Source organism: Salvelinus alpinus, chromosome 15, assembly GCF_045679555.1.
Source record: "Salvelinus alpinus chromosome 15, SLU_Salpinus.1, whole genome shotgun sequence".
Lineage (NCBI taxonomy): Eukaryota > Metazoa > Chordata > Actinopteri > Salmoniformes > Salmonidae > Salvelinus > Salvelinus alpinus.
The window spans coordinates 23,382,441-23,408,546 of NC_092100.1; the positions used below are offsets into that span (position 1 = coordinate 23,382,441).

The 26,106-nt window shown below is 40.6% G+C and overlaps 2 protein-coding genes and 1 long non-coding RNA gene across 5 annotated transcripts; 1 reads left to right on the top strand and 2 right to left on the bottom strand.

The window, feature by feature from the left end:
• Window positions 1-248: 248 nt before the first annotated feature.
• LOC139539757 (C-signal-like) lies at window positions 249-3,645 on the top strand. The gene is made up of 6 exons (XM_071343020.1): window positions 249-1,038; window positions 1,196-1,247; window positions 1,731-1,918; window positions 2,101-2,256; window positions 2,433-2,543; window positions 2,672-3,645. The coding sequence occupies exons 1-6, from the start codon at window positions 784-786 to the stop codon at window positions 2,783-2,785; spliced, it is 876 nt and encodes a 291-aa protein (XP_071199121.1). The 5' UTR covers window positions 249-783; the 3' UTR covers window positions 2,786-3,645.
• On the bottom strand, window positions 3,104-21,443 carry LOC139539758 (galanin peptides-like). 3 transcript variants are annotated; one of them, XM_071343022.1, is made up of 7 exons: window positions 21,409-21,443; window positions 5,669-5,749; window positions 5,318-5,372; window positions 4,853-4,924; window positions 3,885-3,971; window positions 3,658-3,729; window positions 3,104-3,335 (listed from the first exon to the last, which is right to left on the bottom strand). In XM_071343022.1, the coding sequence occupies exons 2-7, from the start codon at window positions 5,747-5,749 to the stop codon at window positions 3,274-3,276; spliced, it is 429 nt and encodes a 142-aa protein (XP_071199123.1). In that variant the 5' UTR covers window positions 21,409-21,443; the 3' UTR covers window positions 3,104-3,273. The 3 variants fall into 3 exon arrangements, with proteins under 3 accessions (XP_071199123.1, XP_071199122.1, XP_071199124.1); XM_071343021.1 differs by lacking the exon at window positions 21,409-21,443 and adding an exon at window positions 5,838-5,973; XM_071343023.1 differs by lacking the exons at window positions 4,853-4,924; window positions 21,409-21,443 and adding an exon at window positions 5,838-5,973.
• On the bottom strand, window positions 6,620-8,012 carry LOC139539264 (uncharacterized). The gene is made up of 2 exons (XR_011667901.1): window positions 7,799-8,012; window positions 6,620-7,701 (listed from the first exon to the last, which is right to left on the bottom strand). It is a non-coding gene; the product is annotated as an uncharacterized lncRNA (long non-coding RNA).
• Window positions 21,444-26,106: the final 4,663 nt, after the last annotated feature.

Genomic DNA, 26,106 nt, shown 5'->3' on the forward strand with positions numbered 1-26,106 from the left:
TAATAATTAATGTATGTGTGTTATATTAAACATGGAGGGAGTACAATTTTGGCCAGCAATAAACATTTCAGAACAACTATGGCTGAATTATTATCCTTACACTTTCAAAAATACTACTCAAATAAGACATGGGAGAGATGACGAATTTTGGCAAAGAGATTTATTTATAGACTAATACAAAATCAGTAGCGGATTTAGGTACGGGCGACATGGGCAGCCGTCCAGGGCGGCTTCCTTGCCGGGGGCGGCACGGGAGGTCGCCGAAGTGGCTAGAACCGCCACATACACTTGAAACAAATAGCCAAATCGAAAACTGCAGACAAAAATGCTTTCTGCTACTAAGATCAGTGAAATGTAGGCTAAACTGAGAAAGCTCAACTAGCAAGCAAGTCGCAGCATTGAAGAACGCGGAGGGGGAACATTCTGGCACGGGGAGATTTTGGGCACAACACCGGGACACTGTGCTTACTTTCAACCCTGGTCGTGTAAGAAGCTTTTCTAAGGAGAAGTGACTAACGTCTGAAAAAAATATTTTTTTCGAATAGGCTGACCACACCGCTCGCGACCATTGTCTGAGAACATTTATGTAGATGATGGGGTTGAGCGCGGCGCGAGCCACACTCATTCTTTTAAAATGTATACGTTTGATTTGGGTCGCCAAATGCGCCGAGTGGTGTTTTGGGGTTGCACTTTGGACTAGTAGAAAATAAGGAGAATGGAGCGGAAACAGTTCACAGACACTAAATCAAGCGTACCTACCCTCATTGGTCCATTCGAGTTGCTATGAAATTTAAACCACGCCTTCAGATTGTATCGCTACAAAAACTATGTCTGGACACTGAGACCGATCATACTTCTTCCTTAAACAAAGTTAACAGACATCTACTAACTATGACTCTAAAATTCACAAAATGTCAATCTGTATTAATCACTGGAGCGAGCAGAGGCCTCGGTCTACAAATGGTGAAAGACCTGGCGAGAAGCACCGAGAGACCCAAAACAATAATAGCGACTGTTCGCAATCCAGCCGCAGCACAGGTAGGAGAACATCATGTTCAACTTTTTTATTTGACATTTTTGAACATCATGTTCAACTTGTTTTATGAATTACCACGTAATGGAAATACACGTGTGAGGATTCGCCTTTGCTGTAAACTTAGGGATACATAATAATAAAAGTTGATCTTCATTTCAGGATCTTCAAAATATTGCCAAGTCCTGCAAAGGTGTTCATATTGTACAGCTTGGTGAGTTGCGTAGCCTACATATAGCCTACATAATTTGTAAAACTTGGACACATGAACTAGGGTGCAGTGTGATTCTGGTTTGCCACATTTTGTTGGGTAATCAGTATATGATCCCATGTGCATCATGTGCCATGCAGATGATGCACATGGGACACATGCCCCATATGCCTGATCTGTTATAGAAGCAGAATGTGCAAGAAACACTGTATTGGTATTTCCCCGTGTGTTCCTCTCAGGGATTTTCTCCCTTCAAACTCATAACTCATTGGGGCAACTAAAACTTATATTACACGCTGAATTATATGTTTGTAGTACTCAACAGAACATGATGAAATCCCAAACTGAAGTAAACCAATCATGTAAAAGTAAATTAAACCAATACTGTAAAAGAAAACCAAGGAGAAAAACGAAAACTAAATTCTGTTTGTTTCCTGTGAAGTTCCTTTTTGAAAGGTAATGAGCCTATGATCTCTTTCATATCAGATGTTGTCAGCCAGTCAAGTATAGACTCAGCATTGCAAGTGGTGTCATCTATACTGGGAAGCGATGGGCTGAATTGCCTCATAAACAACGCAGCCATCAATCCATCCACTGATCTGAAGACAGTGACACCTGACGCCATGATGAAGACTTTTGAGAGTAATACTGTTGCCCCTCTTTTTGTCACCAAGGTAAGTCAATGTGTTGCACCTCTAGAAGAGCATGTATGAGAAATATCTTAATTTTGTTGTAGCACAGAGGATATTTTTATTCATGCCCAAATCACACACATTTATGAAAAGTTCCCTACTTCATAAGAAACCTGTATTCTCGCAACTATCTCTAGATCACATAATGTTGTTGTTTCTTGTAGACATTTCTGCCATTGCTACAGGCAGCTGCTGCACGGGGCACTGGAATGGGGATCCATAGAGCAGCTGTGATCAACATCTCTTCCATACTCGGCTCCATTAAGGTTAACTGGGGAGCCGGAGCAGCCTTCAAAAGCTATGCCTACAGAACCTCAAAGGTGAACAGCAACCATAATGAGCCGTTTCAAAAAAGCCCATATTAACATTACAGACCATCTCTGGTTGCAATATTGGGCATAGAATGTTTGGGTGTGGCGATAGTTAATCTGACTGTTCTTATGTGTACATATTCATTACATGTCCTGTCCATCTCATTTTGTTTATATATATGCAGGCTGCCTTGAACATGACGACAAGGTGTCTGGCCACTGACCTGGAATCTGAAGGGATTCTGTGCATGGCTCTTCACCCTGGCTGGGTGCGCACTGACATGGGTGGCCCACATGTGAGTGTCCCATACTCTTGGTTGAGGCATTTTATGGTTGGGTTCTTTAGAATACATAAAAATACATGGCTGTGTATTTCATTGAGTTGACAGTTGATATGCTGCATTTCCTGTCTCTTATGGATCAGGCGGATTTGAGTGCGGAGGAGAGCATATCATCTTTGCTGTCTGTTATCACTGATCTGACAGAAAATAATCATGGGGGATTCTTGGACTACTCTGGAAACAAGCTACAATGGTGAAGCTCAACTTGGAAACAGTAACTTGTGGAATGGGTTATGTGCAGTTGTTCTGCTGGTGCTGCCAACAGTTCACTGGGACAAAACACAGCAGAGATCACAGAATAGAACAAACAACTGCAACATCATGCTATTATGTTGCTCAGCAATCTCCGATTCCTTTGTATCTAGTTGGTGTGAGAGAACTTGGAGATTTGACATTTTAAATTGGAGACTTTGTTTCATCTGAGTGGTTTGGGTTGTTGTTACACTTTCTAAAGGTAATCTCACTGTTTGAATACAAAATATATACTGTATAATACATATATAGGAACAACAATGTTTTGCCATTCAAAAGTTTTATTCAATCCATTTCTTTCAAATTATAATAAGAACGTGATTAATCTGTATAGTATATTGTTGTTATGATGACACCAGTATCCAGTATAATGGGAAATGTACAGATACTGTTGTTTGTAGGCAGGTGAGGCGTAGAGAAGAGATCAGTTGAACTAGGGCTGACCCATCTCTTCTGATGTGAGAGAGGAAGGCATGGTATCCAGAGCTCCGATTTCTGTAAGGTAGATGACAAAACATTTGAGTGAGCACAGTTAGATGGTTATAACTGATTAGGACTATGCTAGTATTTGTTCTGTTCCAAATGTTGTAGCAACATATAGCCAGGAATCTTGACTAGAAATGTAATCTGTAAATAAATTTGAAATACAAATATAACCAGACCATATGAAAAATATGATTATTTTACTATTTTTGGAACATGTCAAAACGCCTGATTTTTATTCATGAAAAAAATAACAATCAAGAGAATGCTGTCAGTGTTTTTGCTGTAATTAATTGTTGTAATTAAACATTAATAACAGACACCATGAACTTACCTTTAAGTTTCAGGTATGATAAGAAGTCAATGACAGTGTGTATTACATCCTCATCAGCTATTCTCAAGGCACCTGCAAAATAAGAGACCATCATGAGGTGTAGAGACTACACTGAGTAAAGCAGACTTACTGTACAGTACGTCATCTACTCTAAACATATTTGATTTACCCTCTCATAGGCCAATGAAATGTAGGCTATAAGATTTTACGAGGCTTTAGCTTCTCACCTGTTTTGAAGTCATTGTCCAGGGGCATGTCTCTCTTTCCAGCAAGGCCATGCTTGTCACTGAGAGTGCGGTGACCGTCAATGCCGTCTGAACAACAAAACAAAAACATAGTTTGCACAGCTGATTTTTACCCATTCCCTAGATGAAATCCCCTTCATTGCACACTACACACAAACACCGCAACCCTGCCTAAAGCTCACATGACGACATAAGGCACCCTTTATGATGGTGTGTTTTTCCTTTTATCTGTCAAGAGTCTGAAAAGCAACCTGCAGGGCTTGAGTCATTGAATTGCTGGAAAACATATATTCACCAATGAAATGCGTGAAAGAAAGGCACATATTCATTGATGGAAACAGAACCTGAAATGTTTTTTTAAATATATATATATATTAAGGAAGGGTCCCTCCACATGCAAAGAAGAAGGGTAAAATAGTAATTTCATTCGATGTCCATCTGAAATTACTATTTTACCCTTCTTTGCATATATATATATATATATATATATAGTGAGAGGGGCAAGGAGCAGGAAAGACAATGGTTGAAATTACAATATACCTCACCCTATCAACAACTTTAATAAAGGTTTGAGTCAAGAGGGCTAGTAATAGTGCACTGAATAATCATGTAAGAGCACTAATTATCTGAAGTGTAATCCTTGAATTTTGACGTTAACCCTTAGCCCTTGATGCGTTTCCCACAGTCATCACCCATCAAGTATAATTACATGCAAAAATGAAATGATCAACTTTGTTCTGACAGTGCCTCTGAGATGATAAGATCCTGTATCATGGTTTAATAATTCATAAACAAGTGGAAAAACAAACCAATAAACATAAAGTGGCCATGGCTGTGATAAACACTTGGTTGTTGCATTAAGAGTTAAGTCTGCAAATAATAAACAGAGGAGCAAGGCGTCACAGAGCAATTCCTCTGCTGACTTCAATGTCCTGCAGGAGCTATCTTACATTGACTTAGCAGTTCTTCTCTCCCCCTTACGCTTGGATTATCCTTTATCTGTATTAGGTGATCAATACGACCTGAAACACAGGGATGATGGCATTTTACCTAAATTTACAACAAGGACCTGTGTTATGGGATACATCCTCATTCTGTGTTGACAATAATCCATGAACCTTGGGAATAAATGTGTTCCTGTGCAAATAGGCTTTTCATAATATAGTCATTTAAAAGGATATAACAAATTAAAAGTCCAATAACTACACAGAACAAGTTTGTTGGAATACATCATGCCACATTACACAGCCAGGTGAAATGTGAAAAAGTATAATAAAAGTATAAACAAATATGAGTAGAGCATGATAATGGAGACAGGGCAGGTGTGTAAATTATAGTTTAGTTAAAAGTACTTGATAGTGGAATTTTGACAGTTGTGAAAGAGTACATGAATTTAATACATAACAGTCACTTACGGGGACCCAAAAGGTAGCCAGCACTGTTTAGTGTCCACCCTCGCTTCTCTTTACCCTGTTATGAGACAAACACAAACACACACACACACAAATCAGATTCATTATACACACTGTACAATCATCAGTTTTCTAAACAATTTATCTAATTTTCTGAATGCGAATTGCTTGACCTGACTATAGTGCAAGAACTCAATTATCTCAATGCTTGTTATGGTGTTATGTCTAGATAATAGGCAACAACGTTTATATAATTGTAATGTTGCTTGCAATAGCCTACTTGTAGTTAAAACAACGAGAAAATAAGAGCATTTAAAACAACATTTAGCCAAATACAATAAAATGTTGACCTACCGCAATCACTAATCCAATTGTTTCTGACAGAGCTGCACATACAATTAGTGATATGCACACTACTCCAAAAGACTTCTTCATCTAAATCAAGATATTAAAAAAGTGTTAGTTGTAGAAAAACTAAAAAGTCGCAAAACAAAAATTTCCAATAAGTCTTAAAGCGGCTTACCTTTAAAGTTGTGTTCAACAGTACAAGAGATAAAAGATAATTTAAAAGTTTAAGGCTTTCTTCAAAATAGGTATGCTTATAGAATAAGCAAAAATACAATGCAATATTACAGCAAAGAGAGCTTCAATGTCCCTGTGGTGCTTCTGGTTTAGGAGAGAATGATTTTGATGGCCTTTTATAATACACCCCCCACGGGAAAAAAATTCCTGCTCCTGAAATTCAGACGTCACAACTACCTTCCCCCTCATGTAGTGGTCATGTCACGATGAAATTACAATAACATCATCATGTTCTTTTTGCAACCTTATGAGACATTGAGTTGGACAATAGTTCTTAAAGTCAGATACATTTTATCACTAATAGAATCTCACGTGATGTCATTTGTAGAAAACATTTTATTATGCATGTCAAAACGAACAGTGCTATTAGATAAGTAAATCTAAAATATTTATTTTAGAGCCTCTATGACTGGTAAAATGGTTCAAATGTAAAAATACAAAACCATTACATACAAACATAGCCTAGAGATAAAAGAACACATAGGAAGACATTTCCATGGGTTTGTGGACAGGTCAATTTTAATAGTCAGAAAAGCAGGAATTCCATAATGGAAGGGTGATATCTATTTCGTAACAATGCATTGGAACTTTTCTGTAGCCTTTATCAAGAAACAGTTATATATATGACTAAAAGGAGATTAAAAAAAACTGTTTTTAGATATGGTAATAGGTTACATGGACATGAGATCAATAAAAGGAGAAAAACAACTCACTCACAGAGCATTAAATTCAGTTCTTTATTGAATTAACAGATCAGAAATAACAAGAGCCTGAATTATATGAAAATGTCATCCTATCATTGACAGTTTCCATTCATACTGGAGGAGGATGGTAGTTACAGGCTGGACCAAAGAGTACACTAGAAAAGCCACTCCCAGGGCACCATGAACTTCCATTCCAATGAAAGTACAGGTCAGCAGCAACCAAGAGAGAGCAAAATGGGATTCCAACAGCGTGTAACAAAGGAAGGAACCTTTGGGCTCTTTGTAAAATGGTTTGTCCTTCTTTAGCTGTCCGGTCTGATCCAGCAAGGGGCACTGGCAGATCTAAAAGTTCTTGTGTCCATTTGTCATTGGTCTGTGTGGAAAATCCTCCATTGTAACATACATCACACATTGAGCAATGTTCTGATCCATTATGACATGGGAAAGGAACTCCATCCGAAGAACTCAATGCAGAAGATATATGGCTGCCTTCTTTCATATTGATGACATGAATGTTGATCACACCACCACACAATCCATTTGTTGAAGTTTTCTTCAGGGAGAGGTTGCTGAAGAGATAATGCATTTTTTTATGAACACTCCTGACTCAACACCTTTATACAGTCTACAAGCATCGTATACCAACCATACAGGACAGCTCTATTTGGACACCTTGATTGTGAATAAAGAGTAGATGCATTACAACCACTATTCCAGTTAAGTCCAGGCCTACCTGCATTCTATTTCTTGTCCTTGTCTTGTATTTAATTGTATAGGCCTATCACAACATGGTCGGCTTAGCTCTTGGATGCCAGGTAAGGCTCTTGCACAGGTGGGGTTCTTGTCTGGAAGGAACAGGGCTATAATTCCATCCTTCGTAATAGCAACACATCCACATCTGCCGTCACTGTTAAGCTGGACTCTGCATGGCTGTGCTATAGCGAAAGGTGCAACTTCCGATGCAGGTAATGGGCTTTGTTGCTCAGAAGAAACCTTTCTTCGTCGTTCACAATGCATTCTTTTGGCAAACAATCCCGTTGGCAACATTGTTTCAACCAATGCAAGTTGACAATCGAAGCCTGACAGTTTTCTTCTCACCTCCTGCAAGATTAAATATCATTGATGAAGTTAAGAAAAGTAATTGATTTATAAAGTCAAGTAGGCCGAATACACATTATCTGCAGATATTTACACGAACCCTTATTTTATTTTTTATGACCCCATGTCCTCTGCGTCTGCAATGATCAGACATTTTTCCAATGTTGGCAAGCGCTTAATTAATTACACAAATTCTGAACATGAAAGACTGCTTATTATAGATTATAGCAGTGACTAAAATGATGTTTTCCGATGTAGAAAATGTCTGCGCGCTAGTCTCGCTTGTCGGAGACAAAGGCTGTGAGAAGAGTCGCACAGCGCACTGGCTGTTCATCCAGTGTGCAAGGGTTGTCAATCATTATATGATGACGTCACGTGATCATGACGCTGAAACGTCGTTCTTGTTCTTTTGCTGTTTAACACGGAACCCAAACCGGCTGCGCGCGTGCGCCATCGTGCATACATTTATTTTGTCCCCCATCACCAAACGCGATCACAACACGCAGGTTAAAATATCAAAACAAACTCTGAAACAATTATATTAATTTGGGGACGGGTCGAAAAGCATTAAACATTTATGGCAATTTAGCTAGTTAGCTTGCACTTGCTAGCTAATTTGTCCCATTTAGCTAGCTTGCTGTTGCTAATCCACACATAAAACGGTCAACCGAATCGTTTCTAGTCATCTCTCTGGCTTCCAGGCTTTTTCTTCTCTTGACTTTATATTGCGATTGGCAACTTTCATAAATTAGGTGCATTACCGCCACTGACCTCGTTCGTGGGTATAACCAATGAGGAGATGGCACGTGGGTACCTGCTTCTATAAACCAATGAGGAGATGGGAGATGCAGGACTTGCAGCGCGATCTATTTTAGCCCGTGCAATAATTGAATAACATAGACTTCTACATTTATTTTGCAACGCTTGCGTGTGGTCAGCCTGTAACGCATATAGAACAATGAAAAACTATTTGAGCAACGTTAGCGAATGAATGGAAACGTTTGTACTCTTCTTCAGAATGTGGATAAACTTGAGAAAAACGTGTCTGAATTGCCAACAATAATTCCATAAGGTAAATTTAATTGAGTAGTGTTTTTAGCTAACTAGCTAATGTTAACTAGCTTAGCTTGCCCACAAAAGTTGATCGAGCGCGAGATTCCCGAAAATCATGCCACTTTGATACAGCTACGACCGGAAGTGACTTTTTCGTAGCAGGTTAGGATAATTAGGTTAAGGTTAGGAGTTGTAGCTATCTAAAAACACAGAAAGCTAGCTATAGCTTGTAGTTATAATAACATTTTGGGCAAAAATATTTTCCTAGGTAACTGCTAGTCTGCTGTTGTTAGCTGCAGTGGTTAGTTGCGGTCTAACCACCAGATATCCAAAGGAAGCATAATTTCTTTTGATTTAAGTTTGCCAGGCTGAAATTGCCCAGCCATTGTCAATAACCCTTTCCCTCTCTCTCCCTACCAGCCTATCTACACAACGAATCCCATTCAGGAATCAGAAATATGGCTGAGACAGTGACAACATCCACATGCACTGGGGCCTTTTCAGTCTACAGAATCAACCAGGGATCATACTCACTGTGTTTGGAGTATGTCTCTTTGGAGGTGAAGAGCTAGCTTGCTAACGTTAGCTCTTTATAGTTGTAATGACCTGGCCCGATCGTAAAGGAACAATTGTCCAGACAATTGATGGGTTAATAAACCGTGAATTCGTAACCTCAATATATAAACAACTGTGATCTTCTCTTGTGAAGACCAGACATAAGAGAGAGAACAATGGCTAAACATGGTCTTAATTTGCAATGCTCCATCCCCCTGCCCCCCCCCCCCCACGACACTCCACCAACCACCAGGATGCCTGGCATCAGAACATTCCAGGCATTCCCGTGATTGGCAGATAGCAGATTAATTGTCATGTCGGAACCCGCGAACACTGGGTACTGGTAAGTACAACACAACCAACTAACAGCATAACACATAACACACAGCTGTCTGCGAGGGTTGCTACAATATATATAACTTGACTGGCGTGAAAACAACTTTGATTCAACAGATGTATGCCAAGTGGGTAGTCACTAGTGCACAGCCCAGCCCAGAACAGAAGGTAGTCAATCAATGCAAACCATATCAGTGCCGTACAGTTATACCACAGATAGAACAATGAGCCAGATGTTTCACCAGATGTATAAATCTGAAGCATCCAGTTGGCATTTCCACTCACCACCAAATATGGTGATGAGAGGAAGGTCAGTGACTGGCAGTGGGAGAAGATGGAGCGAGATGGTTTTTGTCGGACATTCTGCTAATTTTCTTATCGATGAAACATTTGATCTCAATACAGTTTTCTGTTCCCAAAACTAAAATCTGTTATGAACAGAATGGACTAAGATTAGCAGACTTTACCATTTGACAAAGTTTCAAAAAACGGCATTGTTCAGAAGGAATGCAAGGGTGAATTGGGTTACTGCATATGCGCACTTCACAGAGTAGGCGTTCCCTAGCAGAAATATGCAAATACATGTTAGAACACGCCAACAGGACCCCCGCTAGCTCATGCTTCGGTCTGCCCAACTTTTTGCGTGTTCTGCTCACTATGATTAATTTGCTCCCATTGGAAACGACAGGCTGTGGTCTATCTTTGGTTAGATATAAAAAATCTTTCTTTATACACTCCCCCTACAATTACCTTTTTTTCTAGTTTCTACAGCTGTTGTTAGAAATTCAGAACCCTCTTGCAGAGTCTGCCAAGTACTTTCAGCCCTTTTTGGGATGTTACTGGGAACACTCAGTTTCCATTATCGAGGCATGGACCGATCAGATTTATCAACAGAATATCAAAGTATCTAATATCTAAAAGTCTAAATGTACTGTTGAGCAAAGTTGTCTTTGACCATTTTGTCTGTTCCACCATAAGACCCCTATATGGTCCTTCTTCTATGAACTGGCTACAGCACCAAATTCTGATGTTAAACATAGGCCATATAATTATCAGAATGATGATACATTTGCTGATATGGATTGTTATTGTTATTCAGGTCAGTTGTTACACAATGGAGATCACAGACATCAGCCCCAAACTGTGGATTCACATGTTTATGCCAGTGTTGATATTCAGCTAGTGCCTTCAAAATTGAATCACACATATTTTTTTTTTAATCTCTCATAATGTGAGGCTTTTACTGCACTTTCGTTATTATGAATGGATTGCTATAACATTTATATTTTTGAAAGAAACAAAGGCTAACCACCAAAACATGTCACTAAAAATGACTAAAGAAATTAAATAAATAGATTATTTAAACTTTGTGTTATAACAGGTACTACTGCTGGCAATACCTGGATTTTTGCATTGCTAGTTGTGAAAGTGTTTGCTTACAACTGGGACGGGTATGTTGGCATGATGTTTGAAGCAATTGTAAGCACCATCGACCCTTTCATATCGATGACTTTGTTATGCAGCCGTAAGAGCACACCTTTCTGTACAATAATACAATTTAATGATATCAGCTGTACTATAGGTAGGAGCTCACTTTGTTTCCTTAAGGAACCGCCAAACCACTCTTCTAGAGGGAGAGTCATTATTCAGTGATGGTGCCTCCATTACATTTGATACTTTCAAAGACCTTGCCGCTGAACTTGATTGTCTTTATATTGCATATAGAACAGTATCTGTCAAATTACAGTTGTATCCATGTTTGGGTACAAAGAAGGCAAATTCTGTAATCATATGTGAATGTTTTTGTCCCACAGCAACAACTTTCACCATCAAGCTGATATTGAAAATCTTCGGTAGTCCTCTTTTAGGGTTCATCATGTCTAAAATCCTAATGTTTTGGCTGTCATACATCTTCAATGATGGACTGATCGAAATAACCATGAACTTGGCAATGACGATATCTAAGGAAGTCTCAAGGTTTTCTCATGATAAGCTGTAGACCACACTATCTACCTAGAGTGTTTTCATCTGTATTTTTCGTAGCTGTCTACATACCACCACAGACCGATGCTGGCACTAAAACCGCACTCAATGAGCTGTATACCGCCATAAGCAAACAGGAAAACACTCATCCAGCGGTGCTCCTAGTGGCCAGGGACTTTAATGCAGGGAAACTTAAATCAGTTTTACCAAATTTTCTATCAATCAGCATGTTAAATGTGCAACCAGCAGCTTGGTGAGTTCTAGACCACCTTTACTCTACACACAGAGACGCATACAAAGCTCTCCCATGCCCTCCATTTGGCAAATATTATCATAATTCTATCCTCCTGATTCCTGCTTACAAGCAAAAATTAAAGCAGGAAGCACCAGTGACTGGGTCTATAAAAAAACTGGTCAGAGGAAGCAGATGCTAAACTGCAGGACTGTTTTGCTAGCACAGACTGGCATATGTTCTGGGATTCTTCCGATGGCATTAAAGAGTACACCACCTCAGTCATCGACTTCATCAATAAGGGCATCGAGGACGTCGTCCCTACAGTGACTGTACGTACATACCCCAACCAGAAGCCATGGATTACAGGCAACATTCGCACTGAGCGAAAGGGTAGAGCTGCTGCTTTCAAAGAGCTGGACTCTAACCCGGAAGCTTATAAGAAATCCCACTATGCCCTCCGACAAACCATCAAACAGGCAAAGCATCAATACAGGACTAAGATCGAATCCTACTACACCGACTTCGACACTCGTCGGATGTGGCAGGGCTTGCAAACTATTACAGACTACAAAGGGAAGCACAGCCGAGAGCTGCCCAGTGACACGAGCCCACCAGATGAGCTAAATAACTTCTATGCTCGCTTCGAGGCAAGTAACAGTGAAGCATACATGAGAGCATCAGCTGTTCCGGACGACTGCTCTCCACAGCCGATGTGAGTAAGACCCTTAACCTTTTCTCAATATAGGGGGTGCTGTTTCAACGTTACCATTTATCTGCCTCGTACTCAATTCTTGCTCGTACAATATGCATATTATTATTACTATTGGATAGAAAACAATCTCTAGTTTCTAAAACCGTTTGAATTATGTCTGTGGGTGAAACAGAACTCTTTCTGCAGCGAAATTCATGACAGGAACTGCGAAGGTCTGAAAACGAGGCTCTGTTCTCAGATCAGTTTAAAGCTCTGTATGTATCCTATGGGTCGACATGAACTGCACGCGCCTTCCCCTGGATGTCAGTAACCAATGAGAATTGGAATGGAGTTTCTACGTAGATCTCAGACCTTATAAAAGGCCATGGCATGGGGGGTGCGCTCTTTTCGACGTTCGTCAAGACGCAAAGGAGGACCTCAGGATGGCATGCTCAAAAGCTCTCGTTATAGGCCTAAGATATATCCGTCTGTGATTTAATTCGATATAGGTGTTAGAAACATCACAACGAAGTTATTTTAAACCGAGTTATATCAGTTTATGCGAGTATATTGCGGTTTTCGGAATTTCCTTAGTATTGCGTTTTGAACATTTGGGCATGTCTGCGCCACATAGCTATTGTTAGCTGCTAGTTCCAAAGTTGAAGAGGACGTTTTACAACCGAGCAACGATTCTTTTGTACAAAGGACAACTTGCCCAAGATTCTGATGGAAGCTCATCCAAAAGTAAGAGCTATTTATGATGTTATTCCGTATTTATGTGGAAAAATGTAAAAGGATTTGTCCGCCATTATTGCGGCACTGGTCTGGCTGTAACGCACACTGTATGTCTAGTAACGTTAATTTTAAAAATCTAACACAGCGGTTGCATTAATAACTAATGCATCTTTCATTTGCTGTCCAACCTGTATTTTTTAGTCAAGTTTACGATTATTTATCGATTAGATTAGATGCCTCTCCAAGATGGCGCCGGCCAGGATGCATGAAATGCTGCTACTGATCACATTGTATAACCACGATTTGTGCTGCTAAATATGCAAATTTTCGAACAAAACCTATATGCATTGTGTAATATGATGTTACAGGACTGTCATCTGATGAAGTTTATCAAGGTTAGTCCAATTATATATCTTTTGCTGGATTGTTACGATCGCTAACATTTGCTGCTGGTAAATGCGGTTGTGTTTCTGGCTATTGTGGTAAGCTAATATAATGCTATATTGTGTTTTCGCTGTAAAACACTTAAAAATTCTGACATATTGGCTGGATTCACAAGATGTTGGGCTTTCATTTGCTGTACGCTGTGTATTTTTCAGAAATGATTTATGATGAGTAATTAGGTATTTGACGTTGGTCTCTGTAATTATTCTGGCTGCATCGACGCTATTTCAGATTGCAGCTGCAATGTAGAACTGTGATTTATACCTGAAATATGCACAGTTTTCTAACAAAACATATGCTATACAATAAATATGTTATCAGACTGTCATCTGATGAAGTTATTTCTTGGTTAGTGACTATTTATATCTTTATTTGGTCGAAATTGTGATAGCTACCTATGCAGGAAAAAAATGGTGGGAAAAGAAAGTTGTGTCTTTTGCTATCGTGGTTAGCTAATAGATTTACATATTGTGTCTTCCCTGTAAAACATTTTAAAAATCAGAAATGATGGCTGGATTCACAAGATCTGTATCTTTCATCTGGTGTCTTGGACTTGTGATTTAATGATATTTAGATGCTAGTATTTACTTGTGGCGCTATGCTAGGCTATGCTAGTCAGCTTTTTTTACTGATGGGGGTGCTCCCGGATCCGGGATGCGTAGCAAGTAGAAGTTAAACAGATCAACATTCACAAGGCCGCAGGGTCAGACGGATTACCAGGACTGCGCTGACCAACTGGCAAGTGTCTTCACTGACATTTTCAACCTCTCCCTGTCTGAGTCTGTAATACCAACATGTTTTAAGCAGACCACCATAGTCTCTGTGCCCAAGAACATTAAGGTAACCTGCCTAAATGACTACCGACCCGTAGCACTCACCTCTGTAGCCATGAAATGCTTTGAAAGGCCGGTCATGGCTCACATCACCATTATCCCAGAAACCCTAGACCCACTCCAATTTGCATACCACACCAAAAGATCCACAGATGATGCAATCTGTCTTGCACTCCACACTGCCCTTTCACACCTGGACAAAAGGAACACCTATGTGAGAATGCTATTCATTGACTACAGCTCATCGTTCAACACCATAGTGCCCTCAAAGCTAAGGACCCTGGGACTAAACACCTCTTTCTGCAACTGGATCCTGGACTTCCTGACGGTCCGCCCCAGGTGGTAAGGATAGGTAACAACACATCTGCCACGCTGATCCTCAACACGGGGGCCCCTCAGGGGTGCGTGCTCAGTCCCCTCCTGTACTCCCTGTTCACGCATGACTGCACGGCCAGGCACTCCAACACCATCATTAAGTTTGCTGATGACACAACAGTGGTAGGCCTGATCACCGACAACGATGAGACAGCCTATAGGGAGGAGGTCAGAGACCTGACCGTGTGGTTCAATGACAACAACCTCTCCCTCAACGTTATCAAGACAAAGGAGATGTTCGTGGACTGGAACAGGAAAAGGAGGTCTGAGCACGCCCCCATTCTCATCGACAGGGCTGCAGTGGAGCAGGATGAGAGCTTCAAGTTTCTTGGTGTCCACATCACCAACAAACTAACATTGTCCAAGCTAGAGGTTGAACGATTAATCGGCATGGCTGATTAATTAGGGCCGATTTAAAGTTTTCATAACAATCGGTAATCAGCATTTTTGGACGCCGATTATGGCGGATTACATTGCACTGCACAAGGAGACTGCATGGCAGGCTGACCACCTGTTACGCGAGTGCAGCAAGGAGCCAAGGTAAGTTGCTAGCTAGCATTAAACGTATCTTATAACAAAACAATCAATCTTTAACATAATCACTAGTTAACTACACATGGTTGATGATATTACTAGTTTAACTAGCTTGTCCTGCGTTGCAAATAATCAATGCGGTGCCTGTTAATTTATCATCGAATCAAAGCCTACTTCGCCAAACTGGTGATGATTTAACAAGCGCATTCGCAAAAAAGCACTGTCGTTGCACCAATGTACCTAACCATAAACATCAATGCCTTCTTAAAATCAATACACAAGTATATATTTTTAAACCTGCATATTTAGTTCAAATAAATTCATGTTAGCAGGCAATATTAACTAGGGAAATTGTGTCACTTCTCTTGCGTTCTGTGCAAGCAGAGTCAGGGTATATGCAGCAGTTTGGGCCGTCTGACTCGTTGCGAACTGTGTGAAGACCATTTCTTCCTAACAAAGACCGTAATTAATTTGCCAGATTTTTACATAATTATGACATAACATTGATGGTTGTGCAACATAACAGCAATATTTAGACTTATGGATGCCACCCATTAGATAAAATACGGAACGGTTCCGTATTTCACTGAAAGAATAAATGTTTTGTTATCTAAATTAGTTTCCGGATTTGACCATATTAATGACCTGAGGCTCGTATTTCTGTGTGTTATTATATTATAATTAAGTCTGATTTGATATTTGATAGAGGAGTCTGACTGAGCGGTGGTAGGCAGCAGCAGGATCATAAGCATTCATTCAAACAGCACTTTCCTGTGTTTGCCAGCAGCTCTTTGCAATGCTTGAAGCACAGCGCTGTTTATGACTCCAAGCCTATCAACTCCCGAGATTAGGCTGGCAATACTATAGTGCCTATAAGAGCATCCAATAGTCAAAGGTACAGTGGGGAGAACAAGTATTTGATACAGTGCCGATTTTGCAGGTTTTCCTACTTACAAAGCATGTAGAGGTCTGTAATTTTTTATCATAGGTACACTTCAACTGTGAGAGACGGAATCTAAAACAAAAATCCAGAAAATCACATTGTATGATTTTTAAGTAATTAATTTGCATTTTATTGCATGACATAAGTATTTGATACATCAGAAAAGCAGAACTTAATATTTGGTACAGAAACCTTTGTTTGCAAATACAGAGATCATACGTTTCCTGTAGTTCTTGACCAGGTTTGCACACACTGCAGCAGGGATTTTGGCCCACTCCTCCATACAGACCTTCTCCAGATCCTTCAGGTTTCGGGGCTGTCGCTGGGCAATACAGACTTTCAGCTCCCTCCAAATATTTTCTATTGGGTTCAGGTCTGGAGACTGGCTAGGCCACTCCAGGACCTTGAGATGCTTCTTACGGAGCCACTCCTTAGTTGCCCTGGCTGTATGTTTCGGGTCGTTGTCATGCTGGAAGACCCAGCCACGACCCATCTTCAATGCTCTTACTGAGGGAAGGAGGTTGTTGGCCAAGATCTCGCGATACATGGACCCATCCATGCTCCCCTCAATACGGTGCAGTCGTCCTGTCCCCTTTGCAGAAAAGCATCCCCAAAGAATGATGTTTCCACCTCCATGCTTCACGGTTAGGATGGTGTTCTTGGGGTTGTACTCATCCTTCTTCTTCCTCCAAACACGGCAAGTGGAGTTTAGACCAAAAAGCTCTATTTTTGTCTCATCAGACCACATGACCTTCTCCCATTCCTCCTCTGGATCATCCAGATGGTCATTGGCAAACTTCAGACGGGCCTGGACATGCGCTGGTTTGAGCAGGGGGACCTTGCGTGCGCTGCAGGATTTTAATCCATGACGGCGTAGTGTGTTACTAATGGTTTTCTTTGAGACTGTGGTCCCAGCTCTCTTCAGGTCATTGACCAGGTCCTGCCCTGTAGTTCTGGGCTGATCCCTCACCTTCCTCATGATCATTGATGCCCCACGAGGTGAGATCTTGCATGGAGCCCCAGACCGAGGGTGATTGACCGTCATCTTGAACTTCTTCCATTTTCTAATAATTGCGCCAACAGTTGTTGCCTTCTCACCAAGCTGCTTGCCTATTGTCCTGTAGCCCATCCCAGCCTTGTGCAGGTCTACAATTGTATCTCTACTGTCCTTACACAGCTCTCTGGTCTTGGCCATTGTGGAGAGGTTGGAGTCTGTTTGATTGAGTGTGTGGACAGGTGTCTTTTATACAGGTAACGAGTTCAAACAGGTGAGGTTAATACAGGTAATGAGTGGAGAACAGGAGGGCTTCTTAAAGAAAAACTAACAGGTCTGTGAGAGCCAGAATTATTACTGGTTGGTAGGTGATCAAATACTTATGTCATGCAATAAAATGCAAATTAATTACTTAAAAATCATACAATGTGATTTTATGGATTTTTGTTTTAGATTCCGTCTCTCACAGTTGAAGTGTACCTATGATAAAAATGACAGACCTCTACAAGGCACTACAGAGGGTAGTGCGTACGGCCCAGTACATCACCGGGGCCAAGCTTCCTTCCATCCAGCACCTCTATACCAGGCGGTGTCAGAGGAAGGCCCTAGAAATTGTCTAGCCACCCTAGTCATAGACTGTTCTCTCTGCTACCGCACGGTAAGCGGTACTGGAGCGCCAAGTCTAGGTCCAAGAGGCTTCTAAACAGCTTCTACCCCCAAGCCATAAGACTCCTGAACAGCTAATCAAATGGCAACCCAGACTATTTGCATTGCCCCCCCCATCTCGACACCGGTGCCCCCGCACATTGACTCTTTACCCGTACCCACTGTATATAGCCCCGCTATTGTTATTTACTGCTTCTCTTTAATTATTTGCTATTCTTAAATTGTACTTTTTTTGTTGTATTTTCTTAATTGCATTGTTGGTTAATTAAGGGCTTGTAAGTAAGCATTTCACTGTAAGGTCTACTAGACCTGTTGTATTCGGCGCGTGTGACAAATACAATTTGATTTGATTTGATATACATTATATTTTACTTAGGTAAGACGTTTTTGTCAGGTACTTAGCAAGCGATTGATGATTATTGTATCTTAAAGAAGTAGAATGTGTTTAATTCACATTTTAAGTACAGATTTCATGTCATTTAGCTGAATGGCTAGGCATGGCCCAGCTTTCCATAGGTTCTGGGAAATGCTGACCTATTTGGCCAACACCTTAATTGTCTTCATCATTGGTATTATTTGGTAACATTTGGGCCTCAATGATTTCTTCAACATTATAGTGCTCTACTTTGCTATGTACATCACAGCACTTTTTTATTGAGTTTACATCAGGCATTTAACCAGTTTTTCTACCGCATAATTATGTTATGTATCAGTTTGTTCTTATGATCATTGGCAAGGAACCAGAGGTATCTATTTGAGACTCTTCCTTCTCTATTACAGACATGTGACTGTAGTTGCACTGTCACCCTTATTGGTACGCACTGGCTGTGGCTTCAGCTGGAGGTGGGCAGCAGTGTGTGTCTAGGGAGGGACCAAAGGGGCCTTTTGTGTATGGGCTCTATTCAATACCTATCGCTGAAGTATTACAGATTATGTGCTAGAGATGTAAAAGTAATTCCAGATTGAGCCGACATATGCAGCGTTTACCGTGAATGCAGTCTCCACTAACGCAGGAACATTTCCTTTAAATGTCAGTCATGCTGTAACGCCGAACTTCCGCGATACAGATTGAATAGAGCCCTACTTCTTAAGCTCATGGATTTTGAATCAGATGATTTGGATGAAGTGCAAGTGAGAGAGAATGTAGGGATTTGTTTGTGTATTTACTACTTTCTATTTTTTACTTTCCTACCCCTTTAGCAGGGTACCATGATGACAGCAGTGTTCTTATGTTATGACCTCTGTTAATATAATCATAATCTTGACAGTTGAAGTTATCATCTCTGATACCGATTTTGGTCCTGTCTTCTGGAATGGCAGTCCTAACACGTCTTATTAATGCAATATCAATTACCTTGTTCCTTAGACTTCTAGGTAAGTAGAAGTACTGTGTTGAGTAGTTTTCTTATTGGACAGGTTGTTCAGAATGTATGCAAAGCCAACTAAACTGCACTTAGTAGCACTGAAAGAGGTTGTCTCTCTCACATTGTGTCTTGTGTTCCCAGACCAATGTGACGTGTCTGCCCAACCGTATGGCCATGTATTTCACATATGAGTAAAAACATATATCTTCCCCCGTGCTCTTCCTTCCAGGTTAGCATTGAAGAGTTTTCCCCCACAGCCAGGATGACCAAGTGCCCACACTTTGACAGGAACATTCTGTGTCCACCATCAACACAGGAGCAGGAGGACCTGATGGAGGAGGCTCGCATGTGCATCCTGAAGACACAGGTCTGGGTCACTTCACTGGATCACACTCAAAACTATATTCATGATGCCATCATATTCACCCTGACCTCACGTAAAGTGGTGAGCCTGATTTCTCGTTCAGCCTGGTCAATGTAGAACATGTGGAAGGAAAGCATTCCTCACTTCAAATAAGTATCAGGATGAACGTTGATTTTTTTTTCAAATATGTGAAATCAATGTGTTCGATAGGATATTATGTTAGAAGTTGTTTTTGTTTCTTTAATCACAGGCTGTACCTCTGTTTTCCTTCACTTAGTTGTAGCCTTGTCGATACACTCCTATAATGTGGTTAGGGTTTAGGGTGACGCATTAGATTATGATTAACTTTTAGCCCACAGGGAAGGAACTATTGACTTTGGTGAATGTAATAGGTTTAGCATGAAGTTGACAGATGAACCATTAAGAGTCCAGTATAAATGGTGTTTAAACTGGGAACTGGTGTTGGTTTTCTACCAGACAAGCTACTGGAAGCAGCATAGTGCTGGAATTCTGAACAGAGAGGCAGCCAGGACCCTGATTAATACAGCTGAGAACATGACGAACCACAAGGAAATGTTGTGTTGCTCTTGCCGCACTCACTCAAAGATATAGGAACAACACTGTATTTTAAGTGCCCACTATTACATTCTAACTACATAATTAGAATAATCATTCTATTTCCAAGATCACAAGTCAAATCACAATTGCAATATTTGGTTAAAAATAAGGCCTAAATTCTTTTGCCCATATCGTGCAGCACTACGTGGCAGTGTGGAAATGTCAAATGAAACAATCAGAATGGAGAAAGACCCTTGGAAATCACTTAGAATTCATGTGCTGCCACCCTAGTGTCATGCACAACTCATAAAGCAAATTAATAACTTTTATTATTGAAAAACATTAAATACCGTCATACCATCAATTTTTTTTTTAAATAACATAATTTCTTGCCATATCACCCAGCCCTAGGACCACTTGGTTCAGTATGGGTTTATGATGTGTTTATAATCGCAAATGTTGACCTAAGACAGCAACTGATTAGATGATTACATGTTCAACTTCAAACCCTTGAGTAACACCGGTGTAATGCATAATATGTTTTCTTTGAATGATCTAGCTATACTGCTTATAATTATTTGAAAAAGGAAGGAAATTTGGTTAGAATGGGTGGCTATGATTGACAAGCATCTTCTGTTTTTTGATAGTCATTGTGCTAGTGTGGGGCACACTTTGGAAAAGGCGGCACCACTTGGAAGAATCTAAGCTCAGTAATTGCACCTTATTATGTACTTAGCTTAACCACCCTTTAAATATTTGACATCTCAGGGTCTTGAGTCTATTATTTTTCATGTCATAGTCCTAGAGGCCTATGGCTATGTTCAAAGTCATATAGAGAGAGAGTTCGGACAGGTTTTAGAACCGCTTCCATGTTAGCACCTTTCTTCTTGAAATGTTAGTGATGTAACAATACGAGAGCGCCTCAGACAATTCCCTATGAAATGACCCGCTGTCAACAAGCAAAACAGAGCAGCTAATTTAAGACTATTTGTTAGCATTTGGGATAATATGTATTCATGTCTGTACTGTGTTGTGGTGTCAACATACCTGCTTTCACTGGACATCTTCATAGGTTTTGAAAACTATAAGAAATAAACAGAAAAACGCAGATGCGTCAATTATCACTTCGCAACAGCTATGGAGGAGAAAGTGGTCCTTTGTAGCTCAGTTGGTAGAGCATGGCACTTGTAACGCCAGGGAAGTGGGTTTGATTCCCGGGACCAACTGTATGTAAAGTCTACGCACGCATGACTAAGTTGCTTTGGATAAAAGCCCCTTTTTACGCACTACATGCTTCAACACTCTGCGGTCCCGTTCTGTGAGCTTGTGTGGCCTACCACTTCATGGCTGAGCCGTTGTGGCTCCTAGACGTTTCCACTTCACAATAACATAAATTACAGTTGACCGGGGAAACTCTAGCAGGCCAGAAATTTGACGAACTGTCTTGTTGGAAAGATGGCATCCTATGATGGTGCCACGTTGAAAGTCACTGAGCTCTTCAGGAAGGCCATTTTACTGCCAATGTTTCCCTATGGAGATTTCTATGGAGATTGCATGGCTGTGTGCTCGATTCTATACACCTGTCAGCAACGGGTGTGGCTGAAATAGCCGAATCCACTAATTTGAAGGGGTGTCCATAAACTTTTGTATACAGTGCTTTCGGACAGTATTCAGACCCCCAGACTTTTTCCTCATTTGTTTTTTTCCTCATCAGTCTACACTCAATACCCGATAATGGCAATCCAAAAACAGAAATGTTTGCTTATTTATAATAAAAAAAACGGAAATATCACATTTACATAAGTATTCAGACCCTTTACTCAGTACTTTGTTGAAGCACCTTTGGTAGCGATTACAGCCTCAAGTCTTCTTGGGTATGACACTACATGCTTGGCACACCTGTATTTGGGAAGTTTCTCCCATTCTTCTCTGCAGATCCTCTCAAGCTCTGTCAGGTTGGATGGGGAGCATTTCTGGTCTCTCCAGCTGTGTGCTTATTGTCGTTGTCCTGCTGGAAGGTGAACCTTCACCCCGGTCTGAGGTTATGAGCGCTCTGGAGCAGGTTTTCATTAAGGATCTCTCTGTACTTTGCGCTGTTCATCTTTGCCTCGATCCTGACTAGTCTCTCAGTCCCTGCCGCTGAAAAACATCCCCACAGCATGATGCAGCCACCACCATGCTTCACAGTAGGGATAGTGCCAGGTTTCCTCCAGACGTGACACTTGGCATTCAGGCCAAAGACTTCAATCTTGGTTTCATCAGACCAGACAATCTTGTTTCTCATGGTCTGAGAGTCTTTAGGTGCCTTTTGGCAAACTCCAAGCGGGCTGTCATGTGCCTTTTACTGAGGAGTGGCTTCCGTCTGGCCACTCTACCTTAAAGGCCTGATTGCTGGAGTGCTGCAGAGATGATTGTCCTTCTGGAAGGTTCTCCCATCTCCACAGAGAAACTGTAGAGCTCCTTCAGAGTGACCATCGGGTTCTTGTTCACCTCCCTGACCAAGGCTCTTCCTCCCTGATTGCTCAGTTTGGCTGGGAGTCTTGGTGGTTCCAAACTTATTCCATTTAAGAATGATGGAGGCCACTGTGTTCTTGGGGACCTTCAATGATGCAGAAATGTTTTGGTACCCTTCCCCCCGATCTGTGCCTCAACACAATCCAGTCTCGGAACTCTAGGGACAATTCCTTCGACCTCATGGCTTGGTTTTTGCTCTGACATGCATTGTCAACTGTGGGACCTTATATAGACAGGTGTGTGCCTTTCCAAATCATGTCCAATCAATTGAATTTACCACAGGTGGACTTCAATCAAGTTGTAGAAACATCTCAAGGATGATTAATGGAAACAGGATGCTCCTGACCTAAATGTCGAGTCTCATAGCAAAGGGTCTGAATACTTATGTAGATAAGGTATTTCATTTTTTTTATTTTATCGATTTGAGAAAAAAAATCCCCAAATCTGGTTTCGTTTTGTCATTATGGGGTATTGTGTGTAGATTGCTGACGATTTGTATTTATTTAATTCATTTTAGAATAAGGCTGTAACATAACAAAATGTTAAAGTCAAGGGGTCTGAATACTTCCCGAAGGAACTGTATATAGTGTATATGCATATGTTTCTGCCTTTATCTATGTTCATGAGTGTTCAGGATATCATGAAATACTGTGAGCTGAAAGTTTATTTTTGTGTTTCTTCGGAGGAGACTGGAGGACTGTCTGTACAATGTCAAAGTTGATAAACTCAAGCCATCAAGGTAATGAAGCACAGGTCTGCTGACCGGCTGAGATTTACTATAAATTAATTTAGACCACCAGATTACTCAGTGAAATAACAATAGGACTGCACTAATGACACATTGAATACACCACGGTATGTTTTATTTCAGGAGGTCGGGTTGTTTTCAGCCTGCCCTGTGAGTATTTCATTTATGTGTTGATTTTCCTCAACATCTTCTCCATCATAATGGAGTTTATGGGAGAGATCAGTGACAAACATGGCCAGGAACTCAATGTCTATAATCTCTTTCTGTTTTAACGTTCGACAGTCCTCCATTCACAGCAAAGTCTGAAAAGTCACGTGATTTACATATAATATGACCGGTCCCTGCCCACTTATTGACGTATGCCTAGTTAGTGCGGTCAAATGCCTCCCGCCAACTCCAAGTCGAGAAGCTAGCTGGTGGGTGTGGCCATGGGCATGGCCAATGGTGAAGTCATCGACCAGACATTTTAGAGGCCCTCCTGTTTGCCACAGTGGCAAAAGTTTGCTGTTTTAAATATAATTTCCTGCAATTCTACACATTTTGCCATGTGGAGACGATAACATTTTGCAGTTTAAAGCATATTTCCTGCAATACTACACATGTTGCCATGGGGCTGAGAGAAAATGTGCCGTTTTAAAGCTAATTTACTGTAATTCTACACATTTTGCTTATAATGGTTATAATGCTATCTAAGTGACTCAAAGATTATAACAAAATCAAAACACTCCTGAATGCATAATTTGGGGAATTTTAAATTCTCCCTGACTGTTATTTTGGTCATTGTTAGTCATTGTTAGTTCTCAAAGATGATCTTATTATAAAATATATAGGTCCATTATCTTTTCTATATACTTTTTATCTGGTTTAATTCGTTTAAGTTTACACTGAAAACAAACTGATTATTATTTTTATTGTTTGGACAGCTACTGCAGAATTTATTTAGCTATAAATCACAACTCGCACATGTGCCCATACTTGACTTTGACTATTTTTATGAAATGCTTGCACTGTGTAGAGCCCTGAGTGTGACCACCCGCCAATATGGCAGGGGAATTCGACATTCTTACCCGCCAAATAGCCCTTACACGGCCTGGAGATTTGTTTTGGGTCATTGTCCTGTTGAAAAACAAATGATAGTCCCACTAAACGCAAACCAGATGGGATGGCGTATCACTGCAGAATGCTGTGGTAGCCATGTTGGTTGTGTGCCTTGAATTCTAAATACATAACTGACAGTATCATCAGCAAAGCACCCTCACACCATCACACCTCCTCCTCCATGCTTCATGGTGGGAACCACACATGCGGAGATCATCCCTTCACCTACTCTGCGTCTCACAAAGACACAGCAGTTGGAACCAAAAATGTCACATTTGGACTCATCAGAGCAACGGACAGATTTCCACCAGTCTAATGTACATTGCTCGTGTTTCTTGGCAGAAGCAAGTCTCTTCTTCTTATTGGTGTCCTTTAGTAGTCGTTCCTTTGCAGCAATTCGACCATGAAGGCCTGATTCACGCAGTCTCCTCTAAACAGTTGATGTTATGATGTGTCTGTTACTTGAACTCTGTGAAGCATTTATTTGGGCTGCAATCTGAGGTGCAGTTAACTCTAATGAACTTATCCTCTGCAGCAGAGGTAACTCTGGGTCTTCCTTTCCTGTGGCGGTCCTCATGAGAGCCAGTTTCATCATAGTGCTTGATGGTTTTTGTGACTGCACTTGAAGAAACTTTCAAAGTTCTTGACATTTCTGCATTGACTGACCTTCATGTCTTAAAGTAATGATGGACTGTCGTTTGTCTTTTGTTATTTGAGCTGTTATTGCCATAATATAGACATTGTCTTTTACCAAATAGCGCTATCTTCTGTATACCACCCCTGTTAATTGAAATACATTTCAGGTGACTACCTCATGAAGCTGGTTGAGAGAATGCCAAGAGTGTGCAAAGCTGTCATCAAAGCAAAGGTTGGCTACTTTGAAGAATCTCAAATATAAAATATATTTTGATTTGTTTAACCTCTAATTCCTCCCAAACCCGGATCCGGGAGCACAGTAAAAAAGCTGACTAGCATAGCCTAGCATAGCGTCACAAGTAAATACTAGCATCTAAATATCATTAAATCACAAGTCCAAGACACCAGATGAAAGATACACATCTTGTGAATCCAGCCATCATTTCTGATTTTTAAAATGTTTTACAGGGAAGACACAATATGTAAATCTATTAGCTAACCACGTTAGCAAAAGACACCACTTTTTTTTACTCCACCAGTTTTTTACTCCATCAGTAGCCATCACTAATTCGACCAAATAAAGATATAAATAGCCACTAACCAAGAAACAACTTCATAAGATGACAGTCTGATAACATATTTATTGTATAGCATATGTTTTGTTAGAAAAATGTGCATATTTCAGGTATAAATCATAGTTTACCATTGCAGCCACCATCACAACTCTCACCGAAGCGACTAGAATAACT